At 40.7% G+C, this 13,410-nt stretch overlaps 1 protein-coding gene across 31 annotated transcripts in view; it reads right to left on the bottom strand.

Moving 5' to 3' along the window:
• Apc (APC, WNT signaling pathway regulator) overlaps positions 1-13,410 on the bottom strand; it is a 101,894-nt gene that overhangs the window by 56,364 nt on the left and 32,120 nt on the right. For 16 of the 31 annotated variants that reach the window (XM_030250290.1, XM_006525530.2, XM_006525539.3 and 13 more), the window contains exon 2: positions 4,670-4,822. The exons of the other annotated variants lie outside the window; for them this stretch is intronic. In XM_030250290.1, coding sequence (XP_030106150.1) covers positions 4,670-4,804 — 135 coding nt within the window. In that variant the 5' untranslated portion in view covers positions 4,805-4,822. The remainder of the gene's footprint in view (positions 1-4,669; positions 4,823-13,410) is intronic. 31 annotated transcript variants of the gene reach the window in all.

Raw genomic sequence — 13,410 nt, 5'->3', positions numbered from 1 at the left:
TGTGAGTGCCTGTGTGCCTCTGTGCCCGTGTGCATGTGTTTACAATAGGCTCACGGGCAGTGTGAACATTTCAATATTCCAATCAGTGTGAATCTGTCTTTTAAATCTTAGTCATCTGAGTCGGAGTCAAATGTCTTACTGATGACAGGTGATACTGAGATATTTTCCAGTAGTGTACCTGGACAGGTTTTTTTCTTATATGAGTACACTGTAGCTGTCAGACACATCAGAAGAGAGTATTGGATCCCATTATAGATGGTTGTGAGCTACCATGTGGTTGCTGGGAATTGAACTCAGGACCTCTGGAAAAGCAGATGGTGCTCTTAACCACTGAGCCAACTCTTCGGCCCATACCCGGTCATTTATCTTCCTTTTCTAATTATCTTTTTAATTTTTGAGGCCATGTTGCAAAAAAACAAAAACAAAAGCAAAAAAACCTGGATAGTTAAACTTATCTGTCTGTCTACTCAAGTGTGTATTACACTTGTGGGGGTCAGAAAAATTTGGGGAGTCAGTTCTCATCTATTTTGCTGAGGCTGCTGCTAAGCCAGAGACTCCCAGGCTAACAGGACCTTCTGGGAAATGATTCTCCTGTCTCTCTCTGCCTCTCCTCTCGCAGCTCTTAGGAGTGCTGGGACTGAAGATGTCAGCAGCACATCATTTTCTTCTGGGCTCACCCTGCTTGTTCTCACCATGTTTGTGCCTTTACCTGCCGAACAAATTCACTATCTTAGTGTTTATAGAAGAAATCCTTTTATATTTTGAAATAAGTTCTTTTGTTGAATTTTTTTGTAGTATGGTAGGTGGTTTTCAATAGTGAAAGACGAATTGTTTTTTCAAACTTTTTTTATTGAAGCCTTCTAGAAGACATGTTTCTAATTTTGATGAAGCCTTTTCTGGCTGGGTTTTGTTGTTGTTGTTGTTTTGTTTTAAATGTCAACTTGACACAAGCTAGAGTTATCTGAGAGGAGGAAAGTTCAGTTGAGAAAATGCTTCCATTAGATCAGACTGTAAGGCATTTGGTTAACTAGTGATTGATTAGTCCACTGTGGGTGGTGCCATCCCTGGGCTGGTGGTCCTGAGTTCTGTAAGACAGCAGGCTGAGAAAGCCATGGGGAGCAAGCTAGTAAGCAGCACCCTTCCATGGCCTCCGCATCAGCTCCTGCCTCCAGAGTCCTGCCCTGCCTGAACTCCTGTTCTGACTTTCTTTGAAGATGCACTGTGATATGGAAGTGTAAGCCTGATAACCCTTTCCTCCTCAAGTTGCTTTGCTCCTGGTGTTTCATTATAGCAATACAACTGTAACTAAGACAAGCTGGTGCCAGGATGGTGAGGTCTGCTGTGGCAGACCTGACTATGTTTTGGGGAAGACTATGGAAGGATTTTGGAACTTTGAGGTAAAAAGCCATTGGGTATTCAAAGCTTGGTAGGCTGTTCTGTGGAGCTTGGAAGGTAAGAATGTTGAGGGCAGTGCAAAAGATGGAGGCCTGGCTTGTGATGTTCCAGAGGGAAGTTTAAAGACTCTATGGAGGTCATTTGTTATTTTGAATTAAGATTCTGTGGTTCTGGTTAACTGCGGATGAAGAGTCAGTTGTGATTAACAAGTCTAGACCTACTCAAGCGAAACCTTTGCTTTGCTTGGGATACTTGATGCTGGTTGGCTAGAGCTGAGAAATTACCAGTAATTAAGAAGAGCCCAACATTGCTGAGGTGAAAACTTTTGTGCTTCCTGTGAGCCACACCTGATTTGTTTTTATTGTAATACAATTCCCTGTCAAAAAATCTATAGTATTTCTAGCATTTTATCAAATATCCTTTTTTTTCAAGACATTCTTATATTTATGTAAAGAATTGCTAACTAACACCAACACCTGGATTGCTCTGAATTACCACCTATATTCTGTTTTCTTGATTACCATTTTCTTATTCTTCAAACTTGACAGTATGCCAATGGAATGTATGTAAGAAGAAGAAAGGCTTAAGGTGGTGGGTGCATTCTTCTTCCAGAACTTATCCTTCCCACTGTTGGGGTTGCTAGTTTCCATTCTATTAGTAACAGTGAATGGTTTAAACCTAACTTAGTTTTCAGGTAATTTAAAACTGATTTTGTTTCTTGAGTGTGTCCTTTTTTACTTATATTGAAAATATGGCAAATTGGCTTCCTTGGCCTTTAACTTCCTACTTTTCGTAAACTCACATCCGACACCAGGCACAGCAGATGCATCTCTTGAGGATCTCACTATGGCTTTCCACTTCTGCTTATTTTCTGATGGTGCTTGTCTTCTTAGCACTGAAAGTCCATCCTGGAGCTGAGGTTTTTAATCTGGTCCAAAGAGTTCAAAACTTGGCAAATACTTTATGAAACCAAAGTTTCTCTCTCTGTGGCAGGCCTTACAAGCTAACACATGCCTTTCCCTGACCTCCTCCTATTCAAGGCAGCGGTCTCTAGAGCTCTTCTTGCCTGCCTTCAGGGATGATACCTTCCAGCAGAGTTGCCTGCTGGTGACCAGAATAAGCCTGGCTTGTACTTATTCAGTGTCCCCAGAGAGAAAAATCACAATAATCTCAGCCTTGCTTTGCTTTTCATGATTCTGGGGAGTGGGCATATCATTTCTTTTACAATATTTTAATAGGTATATTTAAATAGGTATTCTTTCTGAACACAGCCACAATATCATATGTATACCAAGTATTTCCTCAATTTCCTCAAATATGTGGTCTGCTCATATTTCCCTAACTCTTTATATACATTCTCCTGGCTGTTACCTCACAGTATTTTTGTATTTTATAGTGATGTCATGTAACTGACAGCTGGATGTACCCTCTTTTGCCAGCAGGTGGTACTATTGCTTAAGTTTTAGGCTTCCCTAATTTAATCTGAAGCTGTGTCTTGGCTTTCTCTGTGATGCCTAGGTTAATAAAGGTCAGGAAAACTGAGATTGTATGTGTCCCAGAGTCTACTAACATGGTTTTAGGGAGAAGAACGGCTATACTTAATTATAACCCAAAATGGAAAGCACCAATGGGTTCAATTGCATCATTTTATACATCAGTGGAAGACTAAACAGGCCACGGTTCTGCTCTTTAACAGCAGAGCATGTTAAGAAAGTAATACATCAATAACTTCAATGAAGGCTGTAATTGCTATTTTACCATAGGCCCAATACTAATGACATACATGGATAGATCTGCCAGGATGTGTGCATAACCAGTTGGGTAATCACCAAATCCAGGGATACCTTAGATTCTATTTCTCCTGATATAGACTGGGACAAGTTTTTAAACATACATCCTGATATCCCATTGTACAAGTTTTTGTGACTTGTACAATCACTCTGAAAAGACACTCTACTTCAGCAGAGTGGAGATTAAAGTGTTAATTAAAATGCCTGTCTTGTCCAAAGTGTTTCTTTAAAAACTATTTTTGAATTCATAAGTAATTAAATAAAAATTTAAATCAAGATCTGAGTTCTGCACTACAAATTAGATCTGTACTATCTAAACAGGCCCTCTAGGAGGAGGTCTGCCAAGTATCCCAGTCCAGCAGACATTTCTCTGTACGCGGTTTCCTCCAACTCTCCCGCACAGCCCTGTCCAGCAGTTAAAGTACACCGTGTTGGGGAGTGTTAAGGTAACAGATGGCCTTTTTAACCTATTAGATAACTGACTCAGGTATTTTAAGTCACTGATATGTAGCTAATGATAAGGAGAAATAAGTGTTTGTTTTTATAGTTTACCTATTTCCAAAGGGTTATGAAGTGAATATTTTGGAGATTTTATTGCCAAAGTGTTTTATGGCAATTAGAATGGAAAAAGAGATCGATAGAAAGTTAGGTAAGAGAGTTGTGAGATCAAAAGGCTGACCTGTTAGGATGGGATGTTGGAGCTAAAGAATAAGTAGGAAAGAGAAGATCAGCTTCCTCAGTGATAGGGAAGTCTAGAAAAGAAAGGAGACTTTGAAATGACAGAGAAAGAACTAGACAGACTAGGAAATATGTGAAGATATGCAAAGTAGAGTGTTCAGAAGGAGGAAGCTAGAATTAAGATGTTAAAATAGCCAAGCAACAGAAACAACACAAACAGATTTTTTTAAAGGAAGGAAATAAACATTTCTATTGACAATCTCCAATTCTATGAAGTTATTAAATGTAGTGGGAAGCTGCCTAACTGGAGATTAAAGTAACTGAAATTTAAATCAGTTGCTTTGAAGACAGAAGGCTTTCACCTCTACACACTAAATACTCTCCAACTGTCTTTGCTACCTGGAAAGCCAACTTCAGGGCTTGGAAGTACCATGGAAATTATCACCTAGGCTTGGTGATACCTGTATTTTCTAAAGAAGACAATGTAATACTTGAGATACACTGTAAAATAAAGCTAGTCTCTATACGTGCACAGAAAACCTTTCCATTAAATCAAGTCTAATGATAAAGTTGGGGGGAATCTTATTTCTAGGATTAAAGACTAAGAATGAACCAACACCAAGGTTAATTTATTTTCTTTGCATGACTCAGTAGATTAACTTAATGCATTTTCTAAGAATATGTTAACTTTTCTAAGAGTTTATTATGTATAATTTTAAGTAAATAAAGTGTCTTAGCTATTCCAAGTTTACAAGAGGAAACACTGAAAGTGGATAAGCTACAATTAGAAGTTGCAGTCTTGATACCTTCATATTAGATGCCTCAGTTTCCAGTTTTGTAAGATGATTGGAATTATCTTCTAGCTCTTGTCGAAGATTTGAGTTCTCCATCTTCAGTGCCTCAACTTGCTTTAACAACTGATCATATGAAGCTGCAGCCATCCTTGGCTACCCTTGGACCTATAAGGTTAAAAAGGATTTTGAAATTCACCACTAAGAATGGAGTAGCTGCTTGTTTTGTTTTGAAGAAAGAGACAAAGGCAGCAAAGCTCTCCAGACAGGAGGAGTGGTGCTTATTCGCAGGCTTGGGCTCCAAACGCCATGGTCCCAGCAGCAACAGTTCCTAAGAGGATGGAACATGGGGTCTGAGCTGAAGAGAAACAGGGTTCAAGCAAAAGGCAGAGCCTCAGTCCCATCGGAAGAGATCTGCAGTGCTACAGGTAAGCTCTCTATCTGGTGAGACTGTTTCAAGGTTAAAGATGACCTAACTCCTCCTGTATGTCAAACTTACAGAATACAACCACTGATAAAGAATTTGTGTGAGTAATGCTGCACTTTAGCTTCTGATTTGGACATGGCCTATAGGCCTTCGGAAGTAGAATACATGAATGAGACCAGAGTTCATCCCTACCACATTCATTTAATTTAATCTATGGCAAAGTAGTTCTGAAGATTTACGATGCCACAGAAGTGCAGCCATTCACAAAGTCAGCACAAAGGAAAACATAAAATCCTGATGGGGTAGGCAGCCCATCCTCTAAGTGGTCAGTATTTAAACTGAGACTAAAAGATAGAAAGGTTAAGGTGGATGCCCTCAGAAGAAAGACTTCAAAGAAAGGAGAGAAAATACAGGAGACAGGAGAGACCAGCTCAGTACTAAGAGGCCCTTGGCATGACTGGGCACACACAGAATGATACAAGGTACACTAGGATGGATCAAGAAAGAGTCAGGAAGCCCACATTCTCTCTGCAGTTTAATGTCAACTCACTTTGGAATAAAAATTAAAAATAACAATTCTGGATTATGTAACACAAGAATATTATTCTGGCTACTCATGATATATGGGAATGGTGCGACTCAGGGACCTTAACAACACATCAAGGGACTTGGATCTAGTCAGTTCTACAAGTCACTGGCGAACCTGGGCATCTACAGGAAGTCTCCAAAGCACAAAGGACAAGCACTTGCACTTGGACCCACGGGTCTTAGGCTCGGGGTCATCACTTGTCAGCTAACATTTGCCCCTTTATTACTTCAACTTGCAGCTGGACATTTACCAACTGCTTTAATATAACTTACAGGAACACTGTTAGGAGTCAGCACACAGTACAGACTGAAAAACAAAAATGTGTAAGTAAATAAACTATAAAAACACATATGTAGCATAGCTTCTTAACAAGACCTAACAGGGAAGCCGTCCTTCTCTACACCAACAGATGAGTACAGAAGTAAACCACTTCTGCAGGGCAATGCGAGCTCCTAGAGACGGAGGAGGACTCACGGGATTAACCATTTCTCTGTTTTAGACACGCCAATAATAAGCAGGCCAGAAATACAGAGCACATTGAAATCACCTGACAAGTGGGGGTCTGACCAAGCTCTAATAATTAAGTTTCAAAGTCATTTATTTCATATACAATAACAGATGCTACTCTAAAGCAACACACAAACAAGGACAATGAAAAATGAAGTGTACTTAGGCTACACTTATTACACAATCACAAAAAGAGCAAATGTGCACAGCAGGCAGCAACTATTACAAGTGTTCAGATGGGGGTTGATGTTGGGTCAGTTTGTGCACAGGAGTGCGATGCCCAGAGAGGCCAGAAGAGGGCATCAGATCCTCGGAGCTGGAGTTCCAGGTGGCTGTGATCTGCTTAATGTCAGTCAGCATGAGAACCAACCCTGGCTTCCTCTGGAAGCCACAGCATGCACTCTTAATGGCTGAACCCCCAGATTTGTTTTGAATGGCAATCTTTAGTGACTTTCGTGACCTCTACTCCCCTAAACAACCTCAGTCACTGAAGTCCTTCTGCTCCAACAATGGAAAAGGAAACAGTAAGCCGCATGAAGCAGGAATTCTCTACCTTGCAACCCTCCTCGGATGCTGCAGCTGCAGGTGAGGTCACTCCCTCACCTGCAGCTGCTCTTCACAAAACTTGTGAGCTCATGCATTACTTTGGGAATACATTTCATGCAATCCTAAGAATTTCTTATCAGACAGTGTAAATAGAAAGTCATTCAACAACTTTTTTGTTTTAACTGGGGGTTTGGAGGTATTGCTCAGTGGTAGACTTCTTGCCTTGAGTGTGCAAGGTTCTGGGTTCAGTCCCCAGCACCCACACAAGCACAGGAAAGATGAGATCACACAATGGCACCATGCCTTGTGAGATGGGAAAATACTCTCAAAACCTGACTTTACTGAGAGCATGCACACACCTCAACTTAGTTTTCTATAGTTAAGAGCCAATATAGATCTCTGTTTGTGCCAGAAATATTTGAGGTAGGGTGAAAGCAAGCAATTATCTAGAGACTCTTCTCCAAAGGCTTACTGAAAAACACAGCATTCAATAAACAAGACAGAAAATGTAAATGTAAAAGATACATAATTAGGATTAAATGTGGAGAATTCATTACTATTTTAAGTCTGGGGGTGCTGTTTTTTTAAGTAATAGAGTTTTAGTTTTTTAAAAATAGACATATCCATCAATACTTTTAGATGATAATGGAATTAATACCAACTGAAAACCAGGCAAATCATAAAAGACCATTAGTCCAAGAATTTTAAAAATTTCAATGAGACAGACAACATGCCAGAAAATATAATTTACCAAACTGACCCCATAAAAAGATGAGATACTTTTCTAAGAAGATGTACAATACAGCCAGGCACGGTGCAAGCAAACCTGAGGATCCCAGCAGATGCCCAACACCCAAGCTTTCGCTTTGTTTTAAAGGCAGTGTCTGCTTGTAATGCCAGCATGGGGGAGGGGGAGCAGAGACAGGAAGGTCCCTGGAACTCAGCAGGCCTGGCTTCCCAGCCCAGCCTAATCAGGACAGTGAGAGCCTTTGCCCAAAAACAGAGTGGATGACACTTGAGGAATGACACATCAGGTTGAACCTATGCACACACTCCTCACATAAAAAGGCATTCAGCCTCTTTCCAAAAAACAAACAACAAAATACAGAGAACCACAGGTGTTTGTCTACTTTTGCCACTTTTTACCACAGCCTAGAGATCTTAGAATAATGACTGGGAAATGAAGAAACAAAACAAGAGAGATCTTCAATGTGAAGATGTAACACTGTCAGATTCCAAGTGATATGCTGATTTTTACAACGGATTTAATTCCAAGAAGAATATATCTCATTCACTGTAACAACCAATGCAACCTTGCAACCCCATCCTCTCCCCCCCCCCCCCCTCTTTTCTAGGCCTCAGCCAGTGACATTCGCTCTTGTCTGTTGTCTTCTTTCTCCACCCTCCTTCCTTACTCCCTGCAACGACTATATATGTTGTCTGGACCAAGTGTGGTAAATTCTAAGGTGGCCATCGCAGTTAAATTATGGGGCGGGGAGGGCACGACCATTTTTTGGGGATCAGGGTCTCACTGTAGCCCTGGCTGGTCTAGACCTCCCTAGGTCTGTGTGCTGACCTCACACTCTCTGAGCTCCTCCCGCTCAGCCTCCCAGGGGCTGGGATTAAAGGTGTGCACCGCCATGCCAAGCTGCACGCCCTTTTCTGTACGGGAAAACAACCAATATTATAACCCTTTGTAGGCCAACACAGTTTCTGTTGCACCTAGTCTTTCCAGCAGAAAGGATCCTCAAAACCACAAAAACGAGAAGGCATGACTATCTTTAATAATGCCAATTTATAATTAGAGGCAGTCTACCATGCCGAAAGGAACTGTGATGAGGAGGCTCATCTCAAGCTACCTGAGTTTTTTGTTTGTTTGTTTGTTTTTCAGTCCCTTAATTTCCTTGTCTTCCATTTGGTTGCTTCTCTCTTTTGAGATTATAAGTTCACACTTTCAAAACTATACTATCACTTTAATAGTGTCCTAGGAGACAGGAAATTCCCAATACTAGAAAAGAATAAAGCATGAATAAGTGGTGTTTATTTCAGGAATGAAAGATTGGTCAACAAGAATCTGTAGTGAATACTATCAGAGAAGGCTTGAATCAAAAATTCCATTTTATATAGAACTGTATATCAAAAGAGTATAGTGGTCTTCTGTGTAGGAAATCAATTATTTTTAATATTCAACCACTTATTTTTCATTGAACAGAAATGTAATTATAACCCAACTGTACTTTATTTATATTAACTTGGGAGACTTAAATTTCTATGACACTAAATCATACTATGTCTCAGGACTCTCCATCTAGCACCCTAAGTAAAATTCCCTAAATTATCTACCAAGAAAGAACATATGCTTTCAGAGCCATTTATTCTCTTTTCCCCAATTTAAGTTTATATGCATAAAATATCGCACTATATCATGTATCCTTTATGCAGCTAACCTTTTCGGATTATTAATACTATTAATTTTAAGTTTTTCTAGCACATTTACTGCAATACAATTGTATAAACTAAGGACACATTTATCCTCTTGTTTGAATATTTACATCGCATTTCTTTTTATCGTATTATTACCTTGAACGTACAAAGTGTTACATAAATTATCTTATTCCTGATTTTAAGAGGGACAATTTACAAGTTCAGCATTTAAAATCCTTAAATTTTATAATAAATATTTAAGCATATTTAGGGACTTTCCTTCCATTTAAAAGTTTTACAAGAGGTTGCTATAGTGGTTTGACTATCCTTAGCCCAAGGGAAGTGGCACTCTTAGGAGGTATGCCTTGTTGGAGTAAGTGTGGCTTTGTTGGAGCCAGGTGTGTCACTGTGGGCGTGGGCTTTGAGGTCCTATACTCAGCTCCACCCAGTACAAGACGAGAGCCCCCTCCTGGCTGCCTGAAGAAGACAGTCTTTCCTGGTTGCCCTTGGATCAAGATGGAGAACTCTTGGCTCGTCCAGCACCAGGTCTGCCTGCACACTGCCATGCTTCCTGCCATGCTGATAATGAACTGAACCTCTGAAACTGTAAGCCAGGCGAAATGAAATGTTGTCCTTTAAGAGACACCTTGTCATGGTGTCATGGTGTCTGTTCACAGCAATGAAACCCTAACTAAGACAGTTGCTGGGTGTTTTTCCTCTTATGGTGTATGTTTTTCTAATGCTGAGCCATCCTCCATTACTGAAACAAACCCCACTTGTTCATGCTCTTTTCTCTTCAATTTTTAGTATTTCAGTATTTTATGAGACCCTGTATGCATGTATGTATGTATGCATGCATGTATGTATGTGTGCCTTAAGATTTTGAATGAAGATTATGCTACATCCATAAAATGAAGTGGTGCATGTCTCATTTTTTAATGTGGTCTGAAACAGTTTGAATACTAAGCTGTGAAACTCAGCCAGGCTTGAAATCGGAAAGTTCCCTCTGGGAAGAAAGACTCTTTAAACTGTTGTAGAAATGTCTTCAGAGGTCGGCCTTCTTGTGCTTTATGCCAACTTGTCTCCTCTAGCTGTCTAAGCACACTGTCAACACTACACATATTCTGCCATTTTAAACTTCTTCATCCTTTTTTCTCCTTCATGTTTGTCTGGTCTTTTGTTCCTTCAATGACTTCTCTACAAGGTACAAAGAACCAGTCCTTTTACTGTCACTGACTGCTGCCTTTGAGACTGGCCACAGACTGTGTGTGGAAACCACTGGTATTAGCTTTTTTAAAGTTTGCTTGGTATTCAGGAACCTGACTAATTTTCATAAGTCTAGAAAAGAATTGAGAGTACCTTTGGAGTGTGTGTGTGCATGTATGCATGTATGTACTTTAACGTCCTCTGTGGATGCCAGGCTGTTTCCTCCTCTGCTTTGTTAGGATGCATCTTATTCTTTTAGGTCCAGATCAGCTGCCTCACACAAAGCCTTCCTGACAATTGTAGTCCACACTGCACACTCCTGCCAAAGGAGTGGTAAATATGACAAACCTTGGCCTAACTGCACTCTATTTTACTTTGACATGTTTTGTCTCCCCAGCTAAGGCAAGCGCAAGCACACGCGCTCGTGCACACATACGCACACACGTGCACACACACACGCACACACACATCTTTAGGAGAGGCCTGTATGTAACACACAGCTTCTGTAATTCCACAAAAAATCTTCCCAATTCTAGTCACACAGAAGATAAATGCATGAGAAAAACAGACATGAAATGCCCTTTCAGTTACAGAAGCAAACAAACAGAAAGCAAGACAAAGTCAAAGAAAAACAAAAAGATTATCTTCCATTAAAGCATAATGGATTCCTCTCTGTGGCTACATAATGGAATAAAAAATATCTGATAACTTCTTATCCATACACTATCAACTAGTATTATAAGGGGGTGGGGGTTAGTGGTATAAGAAACCTTTTCCTATCAAAAGTAGTTACGCCCCTTCCACTCTGTGCTGACAGCACCAATCATGTCAGACTACAAAGCCAAGCTCCATCAGTGGGAAGAGATGCAGTCTCCATCTAAGTCAGGGGCAAGCCCAGCTGCTGGTTTTCACTTTCAGAGTACGATGGCTAGCAGGGGTTGGGCTCTGGTACCTACCCTTTTTACAAAAAGAAAAAAAATCACCTTGGAAAACTATTTCTGCTTTGTGTGTTCTTTTATGTGTTGCTAACTTTCATTTCCAACAATGGTTTGGGTTGTGCTTGAGTCATAGGAATCTATAGATATGAACCTTTTGGAGACAGGGTCTCTGCATAGTAATAAAGCTAAGATATTGTATTAAAAAGGGATCTAAATGAATGACTGATGCAATTCAAGGCCATGTGACTAAACAGATACAAGTAGACACACAGTAGGGATACTGTCTGACAATGGAGACAGGCTGAGGACTCAGCTGTGAGGTAATGGATGTCAGCAAGCATCAAAAACTAAGAAAGAGACAGGTTCTTCCTTGGAGTCTTCAGAAAGAATCTTTCTAATATTCTGGTCTCCAAAAGAGTAAAATCAGGGATTCCTAATGTTCTAAACCACCAGTCTGTGGCACTTTGTTAAAATAGCTCTGGGAAAATATTATAAAAGATAAGCTAATATGTCCCTTGTTCTGGTCAACTGGAATTTGGGGGGCAGGAGACTACTCCTTGAAAAGGACCTATCAGACTGTGTGCGCCACCTACTGTTCTCTTGGCTCACAACTGCTTCATCTGTCAGACCACAGCAGACATCAATACAAATGTATTCCAGGAAAGAAAGGCAACAGATGTGGCAGAAATGAGGATATTACAAAAGGGATACCCATGTCTTTCCGTCTGACTATCATACTATTGAAATAGGGATCCTCAAAGAAATAGAAATTTCTCAAGAATCTCATGATGGAAGAAGCAGAGGGAAACTTGTCCCCTGGAAAGAGATTCCACATAGTTGTAAAAACTTTTCAGATTACAGAATGAGACTAAAGTCCAGACAAAGACAGGTCACCCATGATGGTAGTGGTCACATAACTGACCTGAACTGCTTAGATGTACAAATCCTACCATCATGGGTGACCTGTCCTTGTGTCAATCCAGGACAGAGAAGATGGATGGGGGAGGGAGTCACATCTCTCTCTTCCCAATGTGGCCACACTGAAGAAGTCTTCTGCTTCCACTTTCAATTTGGTTCTTTCAATTGGCTTTTAATCACTAAGGATGGGTGACCAGACCCAACCTGGGGCACCGGTTGTGACTCCCAAGTTCAATAACAGGAATACTATATATGTGTGTGTGTACACACACACACACACACACACACACACACACACACACACACATCAGTCACACAGACATAGACACAGACATACACACACACGCACACACACACACACACACACCTACCTCACATATAGAGGAATCACGGAAACCAGGGAGGGAGAGATATAAACACCACTGTGCATGTGGTTAGATAGTATAAAGAGGCTGGAGTTGATTGGAAAGTCCATAAAAGGTGCTGCAAAAAGTCTTTCAGTTTCTATCATAGACTAAGTCCTAAGTAGTTAATATACAGAAAAACACTCATTCACAAAAGAATGATTTTCAAAATTAATTTTTAAAATGCTTCAAGGAAAAAAAGCTGTGTTAGGACACCTGTGGCAACACAATGGCAATCCAGGAAGCTGTGCGCACCGTCATCTCCCAAGCCCATAACCACATGGCCGTCCTTGGCTACGAGGACTTTGCAGAGGTGATTAGTAAGGCCTGTGCAGCAAATTCTTCTGAACTCTGGCAGAACCAATGTTACCACATATGTCCTCAGAATAAGACAAAGGGTCAGTCAGGAAAGGGCGTGACAACAGAAGCAAGGCATCAGGTTCAGAGGGAGACAGATTATAACAGTGAGGATGAAGAAAGGGAGTGAAGCCAGGGGAAAGAAGGGCAAAGATGACTGCTTCTCTCCAGCTTTTAGGACACGCAGTGCCTCTGAAGTGCCTCTTCACTGTACAGGGAGAACCATGTCAACTTCTGACCCCCAAGAAAGGTCAATAGTAAATTTTGTTTTAAACCATGCAGTGGGCTGCGGCTGTGGCTCAGTTGGGAGGGTGCTTGCCTAGCACACATAAAGCCCTGGATTTGATCCCACCACCAAATAAAACTGGATATACATCCAGAAACTCAGCAGTAGAGTGAGAAAATCAGTGACTGCTCAAGGTTATCCTCAGCTACATGCA

Source organism: Mus musculus, chromosome 18 (assembly GCF_000001635.26).
Source record: "Mus musculus strain C57BL/6J chromosome 18, GRCm38.p6 C57BL/6J".
Classification (NCBI taxonomy): Eukaryota; Metazoa; Chordata; class Mammalia; order Rodentia; family Muridae; genus Mus; species Mus musculus.
Note: the sequence above shows the minus strand (reverse complement) of the source record. Positions and strands in the feature narration are given on the sequence as shown.